Source organism: Nycticebus coucang, chromosome 2, assembly GCF_027406575.1.
Source record: "Nycticebus coucang isolate mNycCou1 chromosome 2, mNycCou1.pri, whole genome shotgun sequence".
NCBI lineage: Eukaryota > Metazoa > Chordata > Mammalia > Primates > Lorisidae > Nycticebus > Nycticebus coucang.
The window spans coordinates 42,104,309-42,120,365 of NC_069781.1; the positions used below are offsets into that span (position 1 = coordinate 42,104,309).

Sequence of the window (16,057 nt, forward strand, 5' to 3'; positions counted from 1 at the left end):
CATGTGACATCTGTCGGGGGAAATGTCATTTTACAGGAGAGACAGTGAGCTACATGTGATTTCTGGAGCACCCACTGTCTGCTGTGGACAGGATGTCATGCTGGCAGTGGTGTGGCACACAGGTGCAGAGAGGGACCTGCAGGGCTAGACAACACCCATGCCACAGGGGAACTCCCATCTACATGGGAGTAGTTCAGGGCAAATCCAGGGCTGTGGAACCATGAGGCATAGGCGCTTCCCAGAGGAAGAGGTGTCCAAGTCACAGTACCGTGTCCAAGTACCGTGAGGCCAGTTGAGTGGAGACACGGTAGAGGTAGGTGCACACTGACTTAGGTGCATCCTCTATAAGAGTTGGGAACTGCTTGTGGCCCTTTGCAGGCCTCCAGGAGCTTATGTTAGTTTGAGGATGGATAACATTATCTAACCCAGCCAAATGGACCTGAAACTCATACTTTGGGGAGCTGGAGATCAGGGCGGCTTCCTGGAAGAGGTGGCCTTGGCCCCGGGCCTGGCAGCAAAAGCAATGTTGCTAAACAGAGATGCAGAGGTGGCCTTTGCCACAATAGCCCTATTCCCTGGGCCCAGGCACAGTGCTGTCAAGAAGTGCATCTGATGGGGCAGCTCCACGGGTACCCAGAGGGGAGGGTGGCTGTCCCCCTTCCCCAAGCTGCTCTGTCTCTCCACTCACCCCAGACTGCCCCTGAGGAGAAGGAGGAGGTGCCTTGCGCTGATGGATATGCCGAGGCTGGGCTGCTGCGGCCCAGCACTGTCACCATCCTCTCCCTCTGCACGCCAGAACCTGACACCCTGACCACTGAGGCATAAAAAACAGAGAATTGGAAGGCTCAGCCTGTCAGGCTGGGAGTGGCCCCCAGAGAGGCCCGGGAGGAGTGTGTGAGTGTGTGTGTGAGTGTGCGCCTGTGTGTGTGGACCTGCTCTGCCTGTGGTTGCCTGCGGAGGTGGGGAGGAGGCTGGCCAGGCCCAGGGGTGGGAGCAGCCAGCCCCTCAAGCCTGCCTCCTTATTCCTGCTCCACCTCACCAAGCCCCGCGGCCACATTCAGGTTTGGCCATAGGGGAGAGAGTGTGGCTCTTGGCCCTGAGTTCTGGTGGGCCCATTCTGCAGGCTCTGGCCCTTCCCCCTTTATAGGCATGCTTGGGGGACATCTTGGAGGCACATTTGGGCTACAGGTGGTCTCCTGGGGCCGTGTAACTCCTGTCAGCTCCCATAGGGAAGGTCCCATGTGCTCCATACCTGGCGGCTTTAGAGAGCCATTCAGCAGGCAGCTTTCCACACCCTAGTCCAGGGCCTTCCCAAACAGACTCTCTGCCAGGCACTGAAGGACCCAGTAAAGTGTTAGGGCCAAAGCCCAACCTCTGGGGAGACTGACAGGCCCTACTCGCCAAAAGACCAAGGCAGCCAGGTTGTGAGGGACAGAATTGTGAACTCTACTGTGACCTGGTGGGTGGTGAGGGACTCCCCAGGGGCTGCCAGTGAGAGCTCAGGGAAGTGCCAGGGGCAAGCGTCACACTCCAAGAGCAACGGGGCCCACCCCACACCACACCCAGTGCTATTCTCACTCTGCCACTGCTGCACCCTGGCAGCCCACAGCGCTAATGGCTCCCACTTCCCCATGCCTACAAGATTCCACCCAACTGCCTCTTCCATGCTTTCTGAGCCCTCTGGCTTGTCCCTTCATTTCAGCAAATGCCCCTTTGCCTCCTCCAGGCAAAGGGCCTGAAGCCCCAGGAACAGCCACCCTGGGGTTCACAGCACAGAGGGCCAGGCTAGGTTGAGACTACCTTTGGCTTCTATATCAAGCGACACTCGGGGAACTCATGGCAAGTGGATTGAACTCATGCTGGGGTCCCTGAGTGGCCTCAGTCAGGCATCAGAACTAAGCAGTGTGTGGCTTTGGACTTGGCAAAGTGTGTCAAGACCATTTCATGAGAGACCCTGGGCATCAGCCCCCTTACTATAAAATGGGCCAAGGAACAGCTGGCATACAGAAGTTCCATGGTGCACGTCTGAGACGCTGGTACTCACTCCTGCTGAGAAAAAGGGCTTTAGGGGGATGTACAGACAATGCCAGAGACAGCTGTCCAGGCTATACTGGTCTGGACCTAACTTGCCTTTGTTGATTACAGAAGTACCTGCAGCTCTGGTAAGAGGCAGGTGCCATTGGCAGTCAGACTGGCTGGGACCCAGGGCCTTTTCTGAGCTTGATTTGATATTTGGTTCCTGTTTCTCTACCCACAGGGAGCGAGTTTTCTGGAAGTCCTTACAGCCACCCTCAGTATTCCTCGTACAATGACTCCTGGAGGTTCCCCAACCCGGGGCTGCTTGGTGAGTACTGGCTGAGGTCCTGTGGGCCCCCGGCTATCAGCTATCCCAGCTAAGCCTCCTCATTGGGCCAGAGTGCCCTGACATCCTGGTCTGGTCACTGTGGGGGGTGGGTAGCTTGCCTAGACACCTGGACTATGGGGTTGTCATGGAGCCTTAGGACAGTAGGCCCACTCCAGCCCTGCTGGGGCCCTTGTTCCTCCCCTAGATGTGTGGGAGGGTCAGGAAAAATGGCATGCAGGGGAACAGCAAAGAAAGGGTGTTAAGAAAGAAAGAGGAAGGTGGGGAAAGTGCCTGCCCATGAATAACTTGTACTTCTTAAGAAGTAAATACCTAAATACTAAGGTGAGAACTCTCTAATAAGAGGCAGTAAAGGCATCAACTTCTATTGATTGGTAGCTGCCTTGATAGGGACCCTGAAGCTCAGCAATTGATTAGTGATGTCTGCCATGGACGTCTCCAGAGCTAATTCCGTTGGATACTAGTTGCCCTATGGTGGAAGGCCTGCTGAGGCATGCCCTTCACAGCTCAGTCAATGTCTACCCTCTGCCTGAGCTGGACTGGGAGATCGGGGCAAGTTGGATCTGTGGACATCATCAGGATATGTGGGCCACTCCAAAGACCAACTAACCTAGTCCTCAAAAGGCCCAAGAAGAGTCTTTTGTTATGTTGAAATGGACTTATATGAAACCAGCTAGTGAGTGCCCCCTTGGAGCTAAAGGTTCTGGAACAAGAGGCAGAGAACTGGGTTCATAGATGTCACCATTGGGGGCCAGAATCAGCCAATCAGCCTGCAGGCAGCAACACTGATCCTGCCCTCAGCAGTCAGCTAAGAGTTTTCCAGTGGGAACCTTAAAAGGTCAGCTGTGGAAGAGCCCTTTGAAACCACCCAGGTTTGTCCATCCGGTTTAGCAAGGCCTCCTTAAAGAAGAGTCCACTGGGCGGCACCTGTGGCTCAGAGGGTAGGGCGCTGGCCCCATATACCAAGGGTGGCGCCTTCAAACCCGGCCCTGGCCAAACTGCAAAAAAAATGGCCGGGAGTTCTGGCAGGTGCCTGTAGTCCCAGCTACTCGGGAGGCTGAGGCAAGAGAATTGCCTAAGCTCAGGAGTTGGAGGTTGCTGTGAGCTGTGATGCCACAGCACTCTACTGAGGGCAATAAAGTGAGACTCTGTCTCAAAAAAAAAAAGAGTCCTGACTACCAATTTCTAATTGTATGGACTTGGGCAAGTATTTCAATCCCTGTAGATTACCCATCTGTAAAATGGGATTAATAAACCTCACTTCCTGAGGGGGGGGGGAAAAGAGTCTTTTAATTCCCTGGATCCTTAATTATTTTAGGACTAAGAAACTAGGGTTCATCAGAAAAGCAATAAACTTGTATCTTCAAGCTCAAGTTGCCATACCATGGGTGTGTAAAGCCTTGACCTTGACCTTGACCTCTTCCCAAACCCTGTTTGGTGATTAGGACAGACACCTGGTGTGGACACCACCACTCTCTTGATACCACCATTCCCTGCTCTTGGGCCCCAGGCTGTCCAGAGCATTTTGGTGGATTGTGTACAACTAGTGGGTGAAATAAGAACAATGCCAATTAGTGCTACGGGTCACTGTGCAAGGGAGATTTTGAGCCTTCAGAAGAACACCAGGCTCTTATTATCAGTGGTCTCTGGGAGGAGCACAATCTGTGGATTAATCTCTTTTTAGAAGTCTTTTTTTGGGGGGGGCCAAAAATAATTTCTAAATATTGAACCAATATCTCTGCTTATTTGGTGCTTTTTCTTAAACAGACTCTCTGAGATGACCCAGTGGTCAGTGTCAGGAGACGGGGAGGCATGGGCTGTCCATGGTCTTCCTGAACCAGGGTCTTCTAGCAGGGGTGAAGGGAGAGGCTGGGTCTTTAGGCCTGAGCCTAGGAGTCAGGGCCCTGGTCCCAGTGCTGCTGGGAGACCCCCACGAATGTAGCACAAAGGAGACTTGGGCATCAGCTTGTGGGAGTGACTCTTTCTGTTGGGGATATGACTCCCAAGGAGGTCATGTTGACCCAGAACTGCCACTTGTAATTGTGTACTGCCCAAAATGACAAGTGGGGGCTTAAAAATCCACCCCATGAATGGCACAAAGGCCTGAGCCCTGGCATAGGCCATACCTGCTCAGAAAGTGTACCTTTTTCTGTTTTCGCAAGTTGTCCTATACATTGGCAGTGGCCCTCATTTATTTGCCTGGGAATTCAAAAGATGGAGAAGTGGGGAGAAACTCTGCAGGCGTGTGGCAAAGGGACAGCAGGGTAGGAGGTGGGGCAGCCTGTGGAGTGTGCACATGCACACACACGCTCACATGTGTGTGCTCACACCTTCATATCCTCACTCACACACTCTCCTCGCACACGCTAGCCACACCTCGGCTGGCCCAGTTGAAGCCTCCTTCCCAAAACCTTGGGGGTCAGCAGTGCCATCACAGGAAGCCAAAGGGCTCGTTGCACATTGACCTCTCCAGAGAACGTCCCACCCCACAATCTCCAGCCAGGGAAACTGTGACTCAGCATCTTGGGGCCCCAGACCAGGGGCTCCAGAGATAGAGGTGCAGGGCTGCAGGGGAGAAAGTCCAGACAGTCAATTAGGATTAGGACGGGAGTGCCCGTGGCCCATGCAAAGGGATTAGAGGCAGAGTGGAGCTGGAATGACCATGTCAAGCAGGAAATTGATGATAATGTGAATTAGAGAGCAAAAATGACATAAGGAAAGACGAGTTTATTCTAGATAGAGGTCTAATGGGCACCAGGAGGACAGAGTGCTTTGTGAGGCAATGTTTTCATTTCTCACAGTGGATGCAAACTCTCACGCTGAAGCCCGCTGGACAGTCTGGCAGAGAGCCCTTGGGAGCCGTGTGAGTCAGAGCTCAGGGCAGAGGCGGCCAGGTGGGGGCTGGACGGCAGGGCCGAGGATCCTACTGGAAGGAGCCTTGACTTCCATTTCCTGCTGCTGGGGGCCGGTTTGGGGGTTAGGCCCCTGTGATTTTCCTGCTCTTGTGCCATGCCCAGGTCTGCAGGGATGGTCCTCCTTGTGTACACTTGTCCCTGTTCCCTGGGCCTGCTTCAGGCAGGATGCGGGGCTGGCCCTGCAGGTGCCCTGAGAGTGACTGTTCCCATGCTGGCCCCCCACACACACACAGAAGAGAGAACAGCAGAAGGCCACAGGTCTCTCCAAGTCAGGACTCCTGCCAGGGAGGGACAAAGGAAGCAGCAGAAGACCATCTCTGGAAATACTTAGGCCTGGGGCTGGTGTCTGTGCCTTCCAGAACAGGACAACCTGCCGGCCCCAGCACTGTCATCGCCACCTGTGGCCATACTGTCTTTGTGTGGCACGAGGGAGGACAGGGAGGGAGCAGCAGGGTACGTGCTGATCGGGGCTGAGGCTGAGTTCGGAGGGGAGGCAGCATGCATGGAAGGGCCCCATCCCACCCTCTTGATGGCCCACCAGCTGTATAGCCCTGGGCAAGCTTCTTAACCTCACTGGGCCTCATTTTTTAAATCAGTAAAATGGGACAGTAATAGTTCCTACCAGATAGTGTTGTGGAAATTAAAAGAGTTAATGGATATAGGTCACTTAGAAAAGTGACCTTCTCCGCAGCTCTTTCACATCCTTGTCTCACAATGCCCACACAGTAGCCCCACTGTGACCTGCTTCTTTTAGATCAAAGAAACTGAGGCTCAAGGGAATGAAGTCACTTGCTGAAGGCCTCACAGCCAAGAAGTGGTAGAGCACAGTTTGCAAACCCCAGTGTCTTTTATTTGAAACGCTTGGGACCAGAACTGCTGGATTTCAGATTGTTGAACATTTGCATTATACCAGTTGAGCTTCTTCAATCCAAACTGCTCCAATAGGCATTTCCCTTGAATGTCATGTCAGATTTGGAGCATTTCATGTTTTTGGATTGGGGATGCTCAATTGCAGCTGGGAGGATTGCCAGGGTTTGGTTTGGATTTGATTCTGACTTGGGTTAGATTGTGAAGTATGAGTCACTTCATCTGGGGAACCAAGAAGCTTGGCAGGTCCTCTAAATGGACATGTCCCTCCAGGGAAAGGTGTATATGCCTGAAACTGCAGGAGTCTTGAGCTGGGAACAGACAGCCTGAATTCCTTCCTGGCTAGGCCCTGGCACCGAGAGGCCCTGTAGCTCTGGGCACATGACTTTGGTTCATTGGACTTCAGTTTCCCCAACCCGCAAAAGGAGACCAGCCTTATGGCTCTCCTCGGTGGTTCTGAGAACCTGGACTCTGTCCTCCCTGAGGAAGAGTTTTAACATGGAGCAGGGCTCCTGCCCACTCCATCCAAAGGGCGTAGTCAAGGAAAGCAGCCTGGAAGCAGCAGGGGCTGGGGGACATGTCCGGGGGCCATGGGACATGTCCCGGGGCCACAAGAGGGGGGCCTATACCCTACCGTTTATCCCAGAGACCCCTCCCCATTTCTCACATCCCCCAAACCTAGCCTGACCCCACTTCCTCCTGAAGCTGACTTGCCAGACAATCTTGCTATTCCCAGAGCTGCTTTCTTAGGCAGAGCTCAGATCTCCTGAACTGAGTTTGCCCCATTATTGCTCAGCCCTGCACCCAAGAGGTCAGGAAATGAGGAGTGAATGAATTAGTGAATGAATGAATCAGTGAGGGAGGGTCTCCACTATTGTTTGCTCACTCAGCGCTGTTGTGCATTGACACAACCAATCCAACTGAGCATGTGCCACGGCCAGGCTCCAGGCTGGGAGCTGGGCCAGACTCCAAGAGGAGCAGAACCCAGCCCCTGGCTCTGTGGGGCAAAGAATCACAGCACCTGGTCCAGCCTGCAGAGTATTGTGACTCCAGGACAGGAGGCTTCCCTGGGGGAAGAGATGGGCGCTGGGCCTTGAACGAGACATAGAAATTACAGGCCAGGTATTCCAGGTGGGGGGCACCGTGTAGGGTAAGACACAGAGGCATAAGAGTATGACTTAGGTCCACTGTGCCTACCCTTCAAGTTTATGTACAATTTGTCTTTTTATTATTATTTTTTTTAAAGAGCCAGGTCTTGCTCTTGCTCAGGCTGGTCTCAAACTCCTGAGCTCAAGGGATCCACCCACCTCAGCCTCCCAGAGGGCCAGGATTACAGGTGCGAGCCACTGTGCCTGGCTTACCCCACAGGTTTAAATGAGCTAATACCTGCCTGGGACACGGCAGTGCCAGGCACAGAGGAAGAGGGATAGCTGTCAGCATTACGTACAGCATTATGAAACAGCTGCATGCAGCTGAGCTGGGCTTGAGCGTGGTGTGTGCGGAGTGGCAGGGGAGTTCCTATGGAGGTAAGTCCAGAAGGGCTAGGTCACCAAGCACCAAGAGGCCAAATGAAAAAGTGAGTATTTTTCATCTTCCAGGTCAGGGGCTGGCAATCGACTTCTGTAAAGGGCTAAATAGCAAATATTTTAGGACTTCAGGGCCATGGAGTTTCTGTTGCAACTAACTACTTAATTCTTAAATAGTAGCAGGAAAGTGGCCACAGACGAAAAAATGGGCAAGGCTGCGTTCCAGTGAAAAGTGATTCATTAAAACAAGTAGTTGGGAGGAATGGGCCTGAGGGTCTCTGGCTGCTGACCCCAGCTCTAGGTGGCAAGGAGCCTTGCAATCTCCTGAGCGGGCCCTGATTGGTCTTGTAGTTGGGGAACAAACCAGGACAGAGATCTTGGTGAGAGAGGATGGTGGCCTGGACTGATAGAGAGGGAGGGAGGAGGAAAGGTGGGGAAGACTGGTGGAAAGGGGACCCCAGGTCTGACCTCAGCCCTCTCTCCGGTCTCTTCCAGGCTCCCCCTACTATTACAGCGCTGCTGCCCGAGGAGCTGCCCCACCTGCAGCCGCCACTGCCTACGACCGCCACTGACCCTTGGAGCCACGTGAGCGCCAAGCACTTGTGTCACATATCATTGAGGGTGATAGCCTTCAGTCCCTCTGAAGACAGCCAGAGGGGCCTGCTGAGACCATCCCCAGTAACCTCCCCCAGTCGCCTGAAACTCCCTCCTTCCCCTTCTCCTGCCGGGACTTGGGTTGTATGATAGGTCTATTGGACTTCCGGATGCCTGTCCATTTCTGAGAGCCAATCGATGAGCTTCTCCCAGTGGCCACTGAGTCTCCGAGAACCAATGGACCATTCTACAGACAACTGCAGCCCAGCCCAGCCTGCCAGTCCCCCAGCCAACTGCCAGCCCTAGGAAGGAGAGCTTGCTTTACTTGCTTTAGCAGCACCCATGTAAATACCTTTTTGATTTTCTGTGGGCCCAAGGGTCCAACCTAGCAGACTGCCCAACTCATTATGTATCCTGCACTCTTGGTGGATCCCGGGACATCTTAGACCTGTGCACGGAGCATCCCCTGTGCCCTGGGTGCCTGCCGTCTGCCAGGTGAGCTCAGAGTTGTCCTTGACACCAGAGGATGCCCATCTCGGCCCACGCCCCCCCAGCCTCCTGCTCATCTCTACTTCTTTCATGTCTCAACCAGGAGTCTCACTGGGCTGGTTGTGCTGCAGGCTCCCCCTGAGACTCCCCAAGAGGAACACACTTTTGGGAGAAGCCCTGGCTTCCTGTCTCCATTTCCCTGGGGCCAATGGAGTATTAGCAGCTTTTTTCCAGATCAAAGAATTCAAAGAGAACTGCCGGGGAGATTCCTCAGATTCCTCAGCTACTGTGCAAAGCAAGATATCCTCCAAGGGCTGGATGGGGTGCAGGAGATCATCTGATCCAAGCCCAAGAGGGGCCCAAGGCTCTCCGGACTCCCTCAGCCCCTGGAGCTATGTGTTTTCTGAAGCATATTCAGGCCCAAATCACTTTGGACACTGACCATGGACACTTTACCTTCCCTTGAGGACCCTCGTGAGCAGATTCTGGGCAAGCCTGTCCTAGCCAATTAGACAATGGTTAACTTAAGGGACTTTCCCCTGCACTAAGGACCACAAACAGCCTACAGCAGCCAGCCAGAACCTCTGCATGTCCTCTTGAGCAGTCCCTCCCTGTCCTCATAGAGCTTAGCATGCAGCTGGGGGCAGAGGTGCTGGGTTGGGGGCAGATGTCTAATTTTGCACAGTGGATGCCCACCTGTTGATCGAAGGGGCTGTGATGGTCACTGATGGCCAAGGACCACAGGAGCTCAGAGAGGGGACTTGGAGAACTCCCTGTAGGCTGGGATGGCCAGAGGAAGCCAGGTAGGAAGATATAGGGGACAGAGGAAGGCCTCTTGGGGAAGGAAAACAGGAAAGCAATGAGGAAGTGTGGCATTGTGACCTGGGACTGGTTTTGAGATGGGGGTGCCAGGTGCCACCATCTCTAATGCCTGGGGCCTCAATTCCCCATATAGTCTCTCTTGCCATCTCAGAACAGGCAAGTGGAGCCCCTGTCCAAATCCAGGCTGAATTGCAGCAATGACAGTGGGCTTGGTCATCTCATGTGACAGTGTCTCTAAGGCCTGTATGTCACCAGGATGGCAGAGAGAGCCTGGATGGGGGTCAGGCAGGTTTTATCCCAGCCACTCTTCTGCTTTGCTGTGGGGCCTCAGACAAGAGCCTTCACCTCTCTGAGCCTTGGCTGCCTTGGGATAGGGGAGTCACCTATAGGGTCACCCAGTAGCTCTCTCCCTCCCTTCCTCTTTTGCAGGAGCTAAGGCCATGGCAGGGCTAGCTGGGACAGGCCCTCCACTCCTGAGCAAACATGTGGGGTGGTACCTGAGTCCTACCAGGAAACAAGAACGCCCAGAGTCACGGGAATCACAAGCGGCTTGACAAAGACCTAGTTCAGGTCCCTTAGGGGAAACTGAGGCCCAGCTTGGTGAAGCCCAAGACCTCCCAGGGAGACAAAGCAGAGCAAAACAGATGCTCTCATCCCAGCACTAAGTGTTTTGCCTCTCAAACCCCTACAGGGTGGTGGAACAGAAGGGAAAACTGAGGCTCAGCAAGGTGGAGTCCCCAAGCAGTGACTGGCAGAGCTGGGAGTGGGACTACAGCCCCTGACCTCCAATACATGGTGATCCTGGTCACCCTATCTGTCTACTTCTTAGCCCTGGGGAGACAGTTTGACAGTGAGGGTAGCAGGAGATGGTTCTGAGCCCCAGACTGGGTGGCAGGGGGTGTTAGAACTGTCATCCAGACCCAGCAATGTCATACCCACCCTCTGGAACCTACTGGGCAAAAAAGCAAAGTAACTGGAGTCAGAGCCCATCTCCAGGAGCCGGGATAAACTGGCTCCAGCCTCCACCTGCCAGGTAAGGAAGGAAAAGGTACATTACCTGACTCCTCCCTCCTCCCTATTTAGCAGGAAGTAGTGGGTCAGCAGTCTGCAGCACAGGCCTTAGGCCTCTGCCCCCTGTCACTCCTCCCTTAGAATGATGTGCACCCACATCTTTGGACCCTGGTCCCTCCATGTGATTCCAGGCTGTTGGGAGGAGCTCAGCCTCCCCTGAACCAGCTGCCTAAGTCACATAGCACCCTCCCTCCACCAAGCCCATCTGGCCTCCAGCAGCCCCCTCTCCCCATGCTGTTCCTCTTCTTGGCCCTGAAACGAGCTCTATCCAGGCCCTTCATCTCTCACCTGAGCTCTGCTGGTCCTCAGATTGAATTTGTATTTATTAGACAACCACATGATTCCTGGGCTGCCAGGCAGAAGCACAAGAGCACCCGGATGCACACGGATGTTCTCATACGCAGTGACCTGCTCTCACCGGTTCGGAGCACCCACGCTGTCTGGCAAAGCTGCGGGGGCTTGGTGAGGAGGTTTCCGAAGGACACAGTCGTTGAGTATTCTGAATTCTGAGTGGAGCTCTGAACGGAAAACACAAGTCCAGAGCTTCACCAGCATTGTGGCTGGAGGCCTAGGGGCATTTTTTCACAGACCTTCAGCCCTATGTTCCAGCTCTGACTTTTTGGAAAGGAAATTGTGGATTTAATGAAAAAAATTCATACCATTAGTCTACTTCCAACCTAGAGAAATCTGATGACATATCAAACCCAACATCCCTTTTCCAAGGCGCCTTAGTTAGGGTCAGTCCTTTCATAACTGGTGTTGTGTGGTGCTTTGCAATCCTCCCCCATCCCATGGGGCAGAGATCATGATGCCTAATTTACAGATGGGGAAACTGACATTTGGGACTCACATGGCAAGACAGAGGGAAGGGAACTGTTAGATCTCCAGGCCCCGTTCTCTGCTCACAGCCTATTCTCCTTAGAGATACGTACCCCTCACTCTCCCAGAAACGCTCCAGACCCAAATAAGGAAAAAAAGAGAACAAAGACCCAGAGGCTGGCCGGACCTAGGGGTCTGGGGGTTTGTGGCTTTACTGGTCCAAATTGATTCCCATAAACTTTGCATCCTGCAGAGTCTTGCCCAAATTTACAACAGCACTTCTGAGGTTTCATTCAGAGTCTTTTCCTCCTGTACTCTGAGACTCGGGGGTTGGAGCTTGTCCAAGTCCACACCATAATCTGTGATAGACCTCTGCACAGCTCTGACTCCCGGGACCCAGGGTGCCCATGTCATGAGCTGTCTCTTCATTCCCCTTTACTTTGTTCTCCCCATTTTGGAACTGAGTCCAGGCCTGGGTGTGATAATACACAGAGTGTCCAAGCCTGGGCCATCAGGGTATCCCCAGGCCCAGCAAACACAGATTACAATCTCCAGGGCCCTGAACTAACTGCTTCCCAGGCCAGCCAGAGAAAGGCGGGACACAGGCAGTACAGTGTGGTGGGGCCTGAGACGCCCAGAGGGCGCTTGTCCCCCCCGCCTGTTGGTGTTCAAGTTCAAGTATGGAAAGGTAAAATGCTCTGCCAGTCAAGAGAAAAATATGTCTATGGCCACATTTGACCTGCTGGCTACTGGCTTGTGACCCTGGTCTCTGTCAAATGCCCCTTTCTTCTTCACCTTCTTGTCCTTGTTGAAGATGTGGAGGAGACAGGAGCCCGGAGAGGTGAGAGGTATGCTTCGGGTTGTCCAGCAAGTCCGTGCAGAAACAGGCACGCCCAGCCCCTGCAGCCGTCCCAGGCATCGTCTGGACTCTCGCAGACCATGGGCTTTGAAGGTGGCGTAAAGCAGAATGTCAGAGCTGGTAGGGATGCAGGGAGCTGTTGGCTTTAAGGTGGGGCCTTTCACAAGCACAGGGAATAGGCTTGAATGTGGCCACAGGGCACTGAAGGGCGATTCCCTTTATGAGAAGTCATACCCCCAAGTGACTGCCCTGCCTTTGGCAGCCTATGGCTCCAGTCACCCCCTCTGGATGACATTTCAGGCAGAATTTAGCTCCAAGTGATGGAGAGCAAATCTTAAAAACAAACCAACCACTCAGACAGATAACCCAGAAACAAGCTATTTCTGAGATACAGCCTCCCAGGAGGGTAGAAACAAATCCAGGCCCGCAGAGAGGCCAGGCCCAGCTGGCGTGAGTGGGTCCCATAGGACTCTGGGCTGCACCAGCTCACAGTGGCCCTGCTAAGAGGTCTTGTCACCCATCGAGGGCCTGCCTCTGATGATTCTCAGGCATGCACACCAGCCCTCCTGGTAAATTTATTCTTTTAGTTCTTCTGGCCTCACAGAGGTCCAAGGCAAGTGCATTTCTCAAGAGGTAACAAAACGCATTATTGGAAGTTGGACAGTCAGGCCACGACTCCTAGCTACAGTCTGCCCCACCTCTCGGCAGCCCCTGTAGCCCCTGCAGCCCGTGTGCCCTGTTGCCCCCTTGTCCCCGGACCTCAAGACACCCTCTTGCATATTTATGGGGAGTCACAATGTTGATCTGTGCTCCCCACTGTCAGCTCACAGCAGCACCTCTAGCAGTGGCAGGTCCCGAGGGGCCGGCTGTAGAGGCCGGGCAGTGAGCCCCCTGCCCACTCGCTCTCTTGACGAGGCAGCAGCTTCTCTGAAACAGGCTGTCTACCAGGAGCAGGCAAGCACCAGTCTTTCCTTCCTTCTCTGGTAATTCCTCAGCACTGAGGCCCCATCCCTAGACACCCCCACATTGGAAGGGGACCTCAGAATCTTGTCACTGCCATTCTAGAGTTTTAGTCCAGGAGTAAACAGAACCAACCTTCAGTAAGTCTAGATATTCTTCTTCCCACATCTTGGACCCCTGAGCAGCGCAAGGAGAAAACAGAGCTGTTTATCTCTTTACTGAGGGAATCTCAACAAATTCCCCAATGGAGCTGGTCTCGGGTAGTGAACTTGGCCTGTAGCAGGAGAGACAGAGGCAGAAACCTGCCCATCAGCTTCCAGTGACTGAGCAGGGTCAGGGGAGACAAGCAGGTGAAACAGCAGGGTAGGGGTGACTTGGCAGTCACATTCCCCCTCCCTGCCCTGGGACCCAGCAGGAGGAGGCCACACTGCAGCTTCCCCTGCTACAATCTGGGCCCACCTGGGCTTATGGCTGTGGCTGCTGGGCCACTGAGCTGCCTTTGTCCCCCAAATCACCTGCTTATGGCCACGTCCCTCATCTTCTCCAAAAGCATCATTAGGAACAAGTGATTTTAGATGATGGATTTTTGATTTACAAATGGCGTATTTCCCTTGGAGTGGAACAGAAAGGAAACCATTTAATGGCTCCCTTATTTTCAAGCATGAATACATTTTAATGAAACTATTTTATTGTATTTGAGGAAATGGAGAGTTGAACATTCCAACCAATCAATAGCCAATTAATTGCTATAAAACTAAAAAGAAAATAAATAAATCCTGAGTCTATTTTAAACACCTGGCAAAGCTCAGAGCCTCAGAATCTGACCCTCCCCTCTCTAATGTGCATAGACACCCGTACACGTGTACACACACACGCACACACACACACACACCCCTACACCTCAGACATACTTGAAACTCAGAAAAAGCGAGTCTCTCATGCCAATCCTTGCCTTTGGTCAGAGAAGGTGAGCAGATCTGATAGCAGCCTGTCCTGGGGCTCAGGAAGAGGCAGGTCCATCCCCTGACCCTGAGCCCCCAATGCCAAGTCAGGTAGTGGGTGGAGAGGGCCAGGCATTACCTGAGCCTCCCTTCTCGACCCCAGCTGCTGGGCCTCAGGTTGGGCTGAGGATGGCATCTGACTCTGGTTTTGCCCTGACTCCTGCTGGAAGATGCTGATGCTGCCCTGGTTTTTCACTCTGTAGTGGCCTTTGGACATTGAGTATTTGTAGAAATGCAGATTACTTCGCAAATGGATCTCTTTGCCAGGAAGACACATGGGTTTCACTTTTCATTCTTTGAGACACTTGACTTTGTCTTAGGGACTGACCTTCCAGCATCAAAGAAATACATATCTACTGTATCCGCCAAAGTTTGTGATGCCTGCATAGACGCTTACTTGTAAAAAAAAAAAAAAAATGTACAAAAAAAAAAACAACAAAAAAACCCACAATTGAATTGCCTTTGAAAGTGGGAGATAATGTGTCTCCAACAGATTGAAAAAATAATGCTTCTTAAAAATGTGTATGTTTTGTATTCTTTTTTTCTAGTAGAAAATAACTGACTTGAAATATTGGTGGTTTCTTTTTTTTCTTAGTGACGTGTGTTGCTTTTGTGCGTAATAATATTTGAATGTAATTACAGCAGTGCCAATTTGCCAAAGATGTTGGACATATTTTTTTGTTGTTGTTGTTGGGAGGAGGGCAGGGCTGGGGCGGGTGGGACTTGGGAGAAAACAGGGGTGGGGTTTTGGTTTCATTTTTTTTTTACTTTTTTTTTTTGCCTTGTCAAACCTGAAATTTGTGGCTTTATTTTAAGTTAAATGGTTGACTGCAACACCTTTATTTTAGATTAGTTGGAGAAACATGCAATAAGATTGGAGTAGTTTCAATATCTGTGTGTCTTTTCATGAGTGGCTGTTACCTGTGAAGAATTGATTTTATGTAACCTTTATGTGAGATAATTATTTGTAAATATTTGCCATAATTTTATTGGTTCCTAAAATAAAAGTAATTTTTTAAGTTCAAGAAAAGGATATGATCTCGTTTGTTTTTACTAGTTTGTAGATGATCTTTGACAAGCATGACAAAACCACATGTGGTTGCAGGGAGTTTGAGGCTCTCCAGATTACATCGGGGTCAGAACAAATGCATGCATCCAGAATGATACGTTGTGTGTGGCATTGGAATCTGGCCTGGGTAGGGGGTGGGAGGGGCAAAGTCTGCCATGAAGAGGTCCCCAGGCAAGCTGCTGGCTGGCTTGGTAGGGTAGAGTGATGATTGAGACCCCACTTGGAATTGACTCCCAGGTGAGAAAGTCATGAGCTATGGAACCTTGGCAAAGTTCTTTATTTTTTTTTAATTATTAAATGATAGCTGTGTACATTAATGCGATCGTGGGGCACCATGGTTTTATAGACCATTTGACACATTTTCATCACACTGGTTAACATAGTCTTCCTTGCATTTTCTTATTGTGTTAAGACATTTATATTCTACATTTACTAAGTTTCACATGTGTCGGAAGCCATATAAGGTACAGCTCGGCCTTACTTCCTCTTCAAGTAAAAAACAGTTTTACCTTTTCCCGGTAACTTTACCCGGCAACTAGCCAACCAATCACCTTATGCCCCATCTTACTTACTCTAGCCAATTCCCAGTTAACAACTCCTCTGAACCTCCCAACAAGACACACCCACCTTCCCCGTAATGCTTATAAAGCACAAATTTTTTCAATAAAATTTGAGACTTGATCAGAAAACTGTCTTGTCTCCC

The 16,057-nt window shown here is 51.9% G+C and overlaps 1 protein-coding gene across 4 annotated transcripts in view; it reads left to right on the top strand.

The window, feature by feature from the left end:
- PAX5 (paired box 5) overlaps positions 1 to 15,310 on the top strand; it is a 190,452-nt gene extending 175,142 nt beyond the window's left edge. For all 4 annotated transcript variants that reach the window (XM_053573987.1, XM_053574010.1, XM_053573995.1 and 1 more), the window contains 2 exons: positions 2,258 to 2,344; positions 8,166 to 15,310. In XM_053573987.1, coding sequence (XP_053429962.1) covers positions 2,258 to 2,344; positions 8,166 to 8,242 — 164 coding nt within the window. In that variant the 3' untranslated portion in view covers positions 8,243 to 15,310. The remainder of the gene's footprint in view (positions 1 to 2,257; positions 2,345 to 8,165) is intronic.
- Positions 15,311 to 16,057: the final 747 nt, after the last annotated feature.